The sequence below is a fragment of the Anopheles marshallii genome, chromosome 2 (assembly GCF_943734725.1).
Source record: "Anopheles marshallii chromosome 2, idAnoMarsDA_429_01, whole genome shotgun sequence".
Classification (NCBI taxonomy): domain Eukaryota; kingdom Metazoa; phylum Arthropoda; class Insecta; order Diptera; family Culicidae; genus Anopheles; species Anopheles marshallii.
The window spans coordinates 36320942-36330384 of NC_071326.1; the positions used below are offsets into that span (position 1 = coordinate 36320942).

General features: G+C 44.9%; 1 protein-coding gene across 1 annotated transcript; it reads right to left on the reverse strand.

Annotated features, from left to right (window-relative positions):
* Positions 1–445: 445 nt before the first annotated feature.
* LOC128707348 (uncharacterized) lies at positions 446–2234 on the reverse strand. Its single transcript, XM_053802299.1, has 3 exons — positions 918–2234; positions 742–858; positions 446–517 (listed from the first exon to the last, which is right to left on the reverse strand). The coding sequence occupies exons 1-3, from the start codon at positions 2232–2234 to the stop codon at positions 446–448; spliced, it is 1506 nt and encodes a 501-aa protein (XP_053658274.1).
* Positions 2235–9443: the final 7209 nt, after the last annotated feature.

Here is a 9443-nt window from a genome sequence, read left to right on the forward strand (position 1 = left end):
ATCAGTTGGGCCGGATTGTACGATCGGGAAGTACATAATTAGCGATAATTCGCAACAGCGGCAGCGCAACATCAGAACTGCACCCGAACAAAGAAGACAGGACAAAATTTACAACAAAAGGACACGCTGTGTGGTACGTTGTTTATTGTTTAAGACGTGAATTTTCACTTCAGCGTTTTGCGTTGTGTTTTACCACCAGAAAATAAAATAAAACAAAACATTCCAAATTTAATTCCAATCTCACGATTTAGACATCACAACCTTTTGCGAGCTTTCGTACCAAGGCACACGGTACGTCGTCAAAGTGACTGTATGATCTGCAAAAATCAGAAACAAAAACAAACAAAACCCCCATGAGAACGTGTGGTTGAAACGAGCCTAGAGCATGTGTTCTTTTTTTTTCGTAATCAGTTCACTGACGGATCTTTATTGCTTGAGCTAGCGATCAGTCGCGTCGCACTACGATCCACGAAACGGCATGTCTAGCTTTCCTGCGGGACTGGAACGGCTTGAGCACCTGCCAGGGGGGGTTGTGCCGGGCGGACGGAATGGGGAACCGGGTAAAGGCGGGATAAAAATGGACAGGGGAGACACAAAATAGAATCAAACAGGGAGCATGGTGTTAGCGTTGGTAAAAACGGTGAGTACACACAGACACACTAAGACGAGCGTCTCCCAGCCGTCGGACGTGTTGGGTTTTGGGAGCACCTGTCAAGGAAATATACTTGCTGGTGATAGTACCAGTGAGGAGTTGCAGCTTTTCAGTATCCCACGGAGTAGCGTCACGTCATCTGGCGTCAGGGCCCATCCGCTCAGCTGGCCAACGCTCTGCAGCTCCGGACACCGGTCCATCAGTATCTGTCGAGAAGGAAGCCGACCGTGAGTTGATGGAACACAGCAACAACCTAGCAGCTTACCTCGACGGCTGCAATGGAAAGGTACGGTGCCGATGTAAACCAAACGTCTTCCAGCTGATAGAAGTCGTGCTCGATCACCATCGAGCTGATGTCTTCGTCGGAGAAGGTAACCGCATCGACTGCCAACCGGCGTAGCGAGGTCGTGTGGCAGATGAAACGTCGCAAGCTCGGTTTCTGTATAGGACTGCTCAAAATCTCCAGCCCCTGCAGATTGCCGAAGCTCGTATCACCCGTGAACGTCAGCGAATCCATCATGTAGAAGTCGAGATCAATCAGGTTCGGGCAAGAGCGCACGAGCCGATCGATCTCCAGCGGGCCATACCCCTTGATCACGGTCAGATGGTAAAGCGCTTTGCCGATGTGCTCCATCAATCCAACCAACTCGTACGAGCTAAACTTGTACAGCTTCATCCGGCGCAGCTTTACCGAACGCAGCTTCTCCAAAATACCCGCCTCCGGGGAGTCCAGGTAGATGTGCTCCAACCGTGGACAGGACCGTACAATCGCATCCAATGTGGACGCGTCTGTTTCCGTGTCGTGCACATACGCCAACCGGCACCGGAAGTTAGCATCTTTCTTCTCGATAATGTGCTGCAAACTGCGGCCAACGAACGAGTACGATTGCAGGGTGGCTAAGTTGGGAAGGTTCTGCAGCAACAGTGCGACGTCTGTGTGGCAAATGTTTTCCTCCCCGAGCGAACCAATGTCCACATAGGTGAGATGGTTCCGACACTCTCCGTAACAAAGATACTCGATGCCAATCTCCGTAATGTCAGTTTCGCCACTAATGTCCAACTGTCTGATACCTCGGCTGTAGTCCGCGATGTGCTTTAGCAGGTTATCGTTCGCAATGTGAGGGATGGTTAGTTTGGTCAAGTGCGGCAAATGCTTCACAATCTCGAACATGTAACACATGCACTCTTCCTTCACCCAAACACCTTTCATGTTTAGCTGGCGCAAACCGCGCCCCTGGGCCGCGATCACCTGTAGTATACGCTCGTAATACGCTAGTGGAAAGATCTCCGTCACCAGACACTGTACGCCATCGTTCAGCAGCATCTGCAGGCAGCAGAAACGCATCGAAGCTTCGAGTGAGTCCGAGCACAGGATCACGCGCAGCAGGTCCTCGTAGATGTTGCTCGTCGCACCCAGATTGTCCATGTACGAGTTGATCTCCACCATCAGGAGTGTGTAGTCGGGCGGAATACCGAACGCAAGGCTCGTCTGCACCATGGTACCGATCGCGCCCACTATTGTGCCAGCCAGCTCCGCCAACGTCAGTTCGCTCAGTGTGCGAACGGGCAGCTTTTTGGACATCTTGCACCAAACGCCAACCTTCCTCGGTTTCACACGGTTCTCCTAAAAAACGTTCAACTGAATTAATGCCGAGGATAACAATCGCTTCCTCTTTTGCTGTGGTTTTGCGTCTCAATAGTTTGGCAAATTGGTCACCTTGGCGTTAGCGGGTCCAAATGTTTCACAACAAAAATATTTGCCACCTTGTAGGCATGCGCACTGCGCCTTACTTTGCACGGCGAACTCTTTTTGCTTATATAAGGCTCGTAGGATTATTGCTGCCGGGTGTATTATACTTTTCACCCTTATCAAAGCAAACAGATTGAACAGTTCGAGATGTATCGCGTTCGTTTAGCACCTCTCACTTAGAATGCACACAAATTCGTTATTTTGGAAATGCTAGAAACTCCCCAGTATTCTATGCCAACCAATATCAGATCCGACAAATTGCGAGCTCAAATCGGAACTGACATCGTGAGCATTTGAGTGCGTGTGTACGACTATTATTTTTAAACCGTGCGCAGCGGATTGTTTGTACACAAACAGGCCGTAATTCTGGCGCTTGCGTAGAAGAAGGTAAATCGCCGTCGGGTTTGTTTTTAGTCGAGATGACAGATTGTGCCTAAGTGATGTTGTTGAATGTGATGAAATATTTCCTGCTGGCCAAAAAGTTGAATGTATTCGTACAGCTCAATTTCCAGTTCCTTTGTGAATCCAGGATATATGGCTGATAAATATATGGCTAGCATATATATGGCAGGATATATGGCAGGATATATGGCAGGATATATGGCTAATTTGGAATAAGCTTAAATACCAAAACATTGAACCCAGCAAAAAATAGTTTTAAGTCTTTGGATACTTAAATGATAATTTCGGATAACAGTAGCATGTTCTACTAATAATCCATAAAATGACTTCTTATATTCAGTTTCAGTGTAGTATTGGATACCAAACTGTATATTTTAAGAATAACTATATACAACCACAATATGTTATGTAAAACTGTAATTCAAACCCCAATAGTGACCTCTGGAATCAGATCTTGATATACATGAGCTGGTGGCAAAACAACACAACTATAAACTAATTAATAATAATTCCATCAAACTTGTTGCAAACGTTCGGAATGTTTTGGTATTATCTTTAACAACTGCAGCTAAGGCAAGAGAGGTTCAAAAGTTATTACTGCTTTATACGCTGCCTGCAACTGGAGAAAGGGCTCGATTCACGAAACGCAACGCTTTTTATCCGCACTGATGGTGGCGCCCTCTTTCGTCATCCGTTCCGAACTTCGGCAGGTTGCTTCAAAAACCTTTGACAAACCTAGTTCTATAAAAGTAGCCACTAATACGAAATTCATCAACCATGGACACTATTATACAGTAACACATTATGCTCAGCAGATTAAAGCACTTCTTGTGTTAATCCATTACCTCTCAACGTATGAAAGCTCAACAGCCAAAATTCACTTTTTTAGAGCTGCATCTATTAAACTAAAGTGTCCAACTTTCTTTTAATGGTCTCAGAAGATAATTTAAGAGTGCCTTTAGTGAGAGTACCAATTTGTGCGTTATTTTTGGTAGTTTATGTTGTGTTTTGTAGTGTGCAAAGAACGGGTAAAATTTAGTCGAAAAAGTGAATAAGAAATTTTTTTCATAAATTCCATTAAATCGGAACTTGATTCACTCTCTCTCTCTCTCTTCCTAGCGTAACGACACAATAGGTCAATATGTCTGCCATTTTTGGCTTTCTAGACTTATTTTACCACATAGCCGGAGAGTCAATCCTTGTTACGGGAGATGGGTTCGCATGGGATTTTGGTCCGGTCCGTTCGTGTGAAGACCGGCGCCGCTACCATCATGCCACCGTGCCATTTGGATACACATCTTCAAAATAAAGATACTACCTATCGAAGAGAATCTTTCATTCATCATCGAAAAACATCCCCGACCCGATTGTTCCCGAATAAAACTTTCATGCAGTGCAGCTCATGATAAAATCATGCTTAACGTCGAGGGACAGGACTCGTTCAGTCGTCGCTTACAATGAAGTTATTTTAAAGTTTTTGAGCAGTCAGAAGAAGAAGGACATACTTACACCTTTTCGACACTTTATCATGTCTAAATGTGTCTTGTGCTGCACAATGCTTACCGTCCGTGTTTTCAATGAGCTTTCCGTCCGTCACCCGCTCACCCTATTTTTCGCCAACTCCCCGAAATGGCCCTCCCATTCCCGTACACGCTCCAAACCATAACCGGTTCGCGTGCAAAAACGTACTTCAGCTGCTACCGGTTAAAAGCAGCTGACTTGCTCATGTTCCATTTAGCGCACAGCAAGGCACACTCTACCACCTTTAACCACCCGTTGCCAATTTTGTACTCGATTGACCCTATTTAGCGTTCCTCACGCAGCTCATCTCACCGTCTTTAAACGATGCGTCATTAGACCACAACTTCCCATGGCCGTGGGTGGGGCTTTTTTGTTTAGTTGGGCAGCATTTAGTAAGCTTTTGGATGGCCAAAAAATATGTTTATTTCAGGTCATTGTTATTACATTTGGGAAGCGTTTTGGGAATCCTCCACTCCAAGACATTTGCCCCAACATTCTGCGAATTCATCCAATTGCGAATTTGGTTGGTCAATTAAGACGAGACATTGAGAGAGAGCCGGAGTGAGATTTTTCATTCGAACATCCAATAAATGCTTTCGATCCATTCTGGCACACAATGGGTCTGACAGTATCCGGCAATTATACCATGCTTGGTGTAATGGAAGAGTATTTTTTGGTACCATTCGCCACAATATAAGCACGAAAGTCAACGATAGAACGAATACGGGAGTGAATAGGTTCAATATTTGAATAGATAAAACATCGTCCCCCCAAAAAAAGGTCCGCACACAATCCTGTCGCTGATTGTGTCGGTGTTGGACGAAGGCAAACTAGCACCTTTCGCTCGGTTTACGTACGCACATAAATATTTTATCTTTCCAATCTCGCAAAGTAGACCACGGTTAGGGCGGCACCAGATAGTGGTCCATTAAATATATCCTCTTGCCCGGCGATGGTGTAACTTTACAACGCCGTCAAACTTGAGGATCGGTAAACGACGTGCATGCGGTGTCACCCTGAAGCTTCACAAAGGCAACCTATTTCGGTGTACGTAAAACCCCAAAACGCCCGAAAGCCCTCGTACGCAATCTGACCCAGGATGGCCTAATAAGCGTCCCGGAACATGATACTTTACCCGCAAGGATGTCGGAGGCGTACTGCGCCATCTTACCCTTCGAGCGGCTCGAGGACAACACCCGTTGACGCTTATCGTGTCGATATCCCGATGAATGCGTGATGCGCCACAGATTTCCCCTTTTTCCGTCGTTCTTTTCTTTTACGAGCCACAAAACCATGGCAAACGTTAAACCACCTCAATCACCCACTCCCTTTGGGGGGGTGAGCGTTTTTGTTTTTTTTTTTTACACACACTCCTCAGCTCATTTGAGATGCTTGAGCAGAAGCCTTGCTCGTCCCGATGGTGAGTACGGTTTTTGTGCTGCTTTTAGTGAAATCGAACCCATCCATCTTCCTAGCTCAGCAGTTAACGACTGTTCGAACCAACCCTGCGACCCGTTCGCGGTGGTTCGGGGAACCCGGTGCGAGATTCGAATTACAGCGTCGTCAGGTTGTCAACGGTGTTTATTTACGGCACTTTAACACAATCGAACTACACAGCGCAGATGAAATCAACTGCGCCGGAATCGGTTCGACGGCGCGGTGGAACGTCAGCCTGAACGTGCCGGAATTGGAGAAAACAGGCAGAAAGAAAACAAAACTGGAACTCGCAAACTGGAAAAGCTTGTTGGATGGTGTTGGCGGGTGAAGAACGGTCCTGCGCGTACGATATACACAAGACACTACAGTATCTCCTCGCACTCGAAGGGCTTGCCGCGGGTCTCACACCGATGTGTGCACTTGTTCTGTACGATTGAAAAGAAATTCGATAGGACAAGCTCTCCATCGCCATCCGGTTTGGAACGGTGTTGTGAACCAGGGAATGGAAGCTTAACAGCTCGACAGCCGCTTTTCACGAGCTCCAAGAGAACTGTCTTCGTTGGGCAGCGAAACCGATAGACATATTAATTATGATTTAGACGCAACTATTACAACCGAGGTCATGCCGGCCAACCGAAGCGCCCATCTCCCGCAAGGACAACGGCAAGTCACGGTTGGAAAGTCGCTGCTTTTGATGAATGATGACCACACACCGGATGACGAGCCACCCGGCCAACAATATTCCCAGCACGAAACGGCCATATTTCCATTCGACTTGGCCGGCTTTGGCAAGTCAGCATCCCCCCCTTTTGGGCCTTCTGGATGATGTGTTTATGATGAATGGAAATTAACTTTTCATCCTACACCTTCGACCTTAACCCGGTACGAACCATCTTGATCCTTGCACACTTCTTCCCGCAGCAGTTCCCGCAAACGGTTCCAATGATTGATGCTACGAAAACCGCCGCACTAAGTACCAATGTTCAAGTCACCTTCCCTGCCAACAAAATCCCGCCCCGAGCGGAAGAATGTTTTTTTTTTTTTAATCGCTCTTGCGTTTCCACTCCACTCGAAAGCTTCCCAAAGGAACAAGCCAACCAGCGCAAGTGGTCTTGACATGAGGCCAACAAATTCCACCCAGTCAAGCATAAACCGTTCTGTTTATTCTTGCCGAACTTTAAACGTTTGAACGAATTCTGCGGTCAACGCTGGAATGTGGTGCGCACATACGGACGGAACTGAAAAACTTTACCCAAAGCGATCCGGGCGCTCCATCCGTGCGTTTGAAACGCAACTGGTGGATTGAGTGTTTCGGATTGAGACACGGCAAACCATTGCTGCATACCTTTCGAACCGAAGTTTGTTGCCTCGTGGAACGGTTGGTTGGGGTAGATTCATGGGTCCCGAATAAAAAGGACCCGAAACCCGAAGCGGTCATCCATCTAGCGTACGAATAGTTTGTGTGGAGTTTGGAGCTGAAATTGGGGATTATTACGTGGCAGTGGAAAATGGTGCGGATGGGGATGCTAGGAACGCAATAACCTGTGTCCTTTTGAGTCATCTGAAGCAGTAGAAGGCTAATGCTAGCAAATACCTGAAACCATTGGAATGTATTTTGTACAGAACGAGAAAGGTATTGGTTTGTGTTTTGGTCAAGAGTGGAATTGATCATCCCTCTTCAAACGTATTCCGTTTTCGTTTTCTTACAACCAAAGAGTGCTGGTTAGTTTAAGGTGCTTCGAGTGCCTTAAACACTATACAATGTTTTTTTTACCGATATTTGGTTGTTTGAAACAAGTAGTTGCTATTTCATTAAATTATTTATCATAAATGCAATGTAAATAATGTTTTAAATTGGATTCCCAGGGCTAATATAATCAACGATCATCTAATTCCCTAGCTAAGCTTTAGGATATTTCCCTGAAAACAGCTTGGATATGTTTATAGGTGGTATAATGTGACTCGTTGGAATATATCGGAAAGAAAACAACAATTATTAACAATTAACAATCCATTTTTTCAGTAAATAATAGGCTTTGACCATGTAGAAGTCTAGTAAACTTGTAAATTAAACATATTACTCAAGTTTTGTTGTTAAATACCTAGCACAAGACTTTTTCTTACACCGTGTTTAGTTTTGATTTATAATAATACTGATGATGCAAGCAATACGGCTAGGCCATCTTTAAAAAAATATTGATGTATCAAGATGTGTTGCATATAAGACTGTTTGTATTTGACACGGAAAGAAAGATAATATTTAATATTTGTTAAATTCGGCGTACCTGTGTCCAAAATTCTACGCATATAAATCCCACATAGCAAGGAATATCCGGCAACGTGATAAAGTAAGCCTAGTAGGCCAGAAATCGCATCCTTGACCTAGTAGGCCGTTGCGCCAAATATAAGAAGGTACATCGGAGTAACAAGCTGGAGAAATCACATTTTCCTAATAATTTGGCGAGCTTTCCAGCCAGCTCCAGCGTAAGGATGTAGGACAACTACTCGAATTTATTTCGCTGCATCGAACGACTCTAACGTTGAGGCAATGTCCTTTTTGTAGAATATATAAGTTTGAGTCCCCGTGAGAAAACTACAATTTTTTCAGGATTTAAAGGAACTTAAAGTGATCATTTTGAAGGTAATTCTTACTTTCTCTACCTAACGTTGAGTTTGGAGATCTACATCTACTGATCTATGCATTACCCTTATCGTAACTTAATCATTAATTAATTCCAAAAGCGAGGACACTATTATTATGATAAGTATAAATTTATAATATGTAATTTTGTGGTCCGTTGGTGTACTTGGTAGCGGTGACGGTCTTCACCCGACAGGACCGATTCAAAATCCCATCCAGACTTATCATTCGTACGCAAGACTGACTATCAATTTGGGGGTTAATATAGTCAAGAGAAGGGCTTCAATGGCAAACAAAAACCTGTTGAGGTTGTTGAGCCGGTTCAGAGGAAGATATAAATTTTAACGTCCAACTTGCTAACGTCAACCTATACCAGCAATTAAAAGCTAGTATATGGGCCAGATTGATGAATACTTCTTACTGCTCGAATGCCTGTACAAACTAATCAATCGTTAAGCTACAAAATGGAAATATTATCAACTGTTTTTACTATTTGCTAACTCGCAACGACTTTCCCAAACATCCAGTTGGGAATGAGGTTACATGTCCTTCAATGTTGTAATGCGTTGTAATACGTGCTATTACAACCGTGTGCGCGATGGAGCATTCTATCACAAAGCACCACAATAGCAGTAAATGATTGACTTCGATCCATAGCACCATCATCGCCAACTTGGCCAAAAGCATTGGCATTTAACCATCGGTTGCACCATTACCGGACCCATCCGGCACTGTCGGCTCGTAGTGGGCAAATATTAAGCTACAGGCATCCTCACGCGGTAGTCGAAACCGATCGCACCAAATTGGCGGCCGACAAGCGCCCTCGAGCACTTCAACCATCGATCAAGAACCTTTTTGTATGCTGCCCTGCACCGTCCCATCCGTAACGTGTTCCCCTCTTTTATGACTTTTGGCCCGAAATGTGTATATGTGTAGGTCATTATCGTTGGCACGCAAAATGGCCAGAACTCGCTAAACTGAGAACAAAGTGAGATGCGAAACACGCCTATCATGCTTTTCGCGAAAAACGGGTCGCGTTG

Excerpts from the sequence above, each read along its gene's own strand:
- LOC128707348 (XM_053802299.1), bottom strand. The coding sequence starts at position 2,234 with ATGTCCAAAAAGCTGCCCGTTCGCACACTGAGCGAACTGACGTTGGCG. Across the intron at positions 859-917 it reads TTTCCATTGCAGCCGTCGAG|ATACTGATGGACCGGTGTCC; the intron begins GTAAGCTGCTAG and ends CCTTCTCGACAG. Across the intron at positions 518-741 it reads AAAGCTGCAACTCCTCACTG|GTGCTCAAGCCGTTCCAGTC; the intron begins GTACTATCACCA and ends CCCCCCTGGCAG.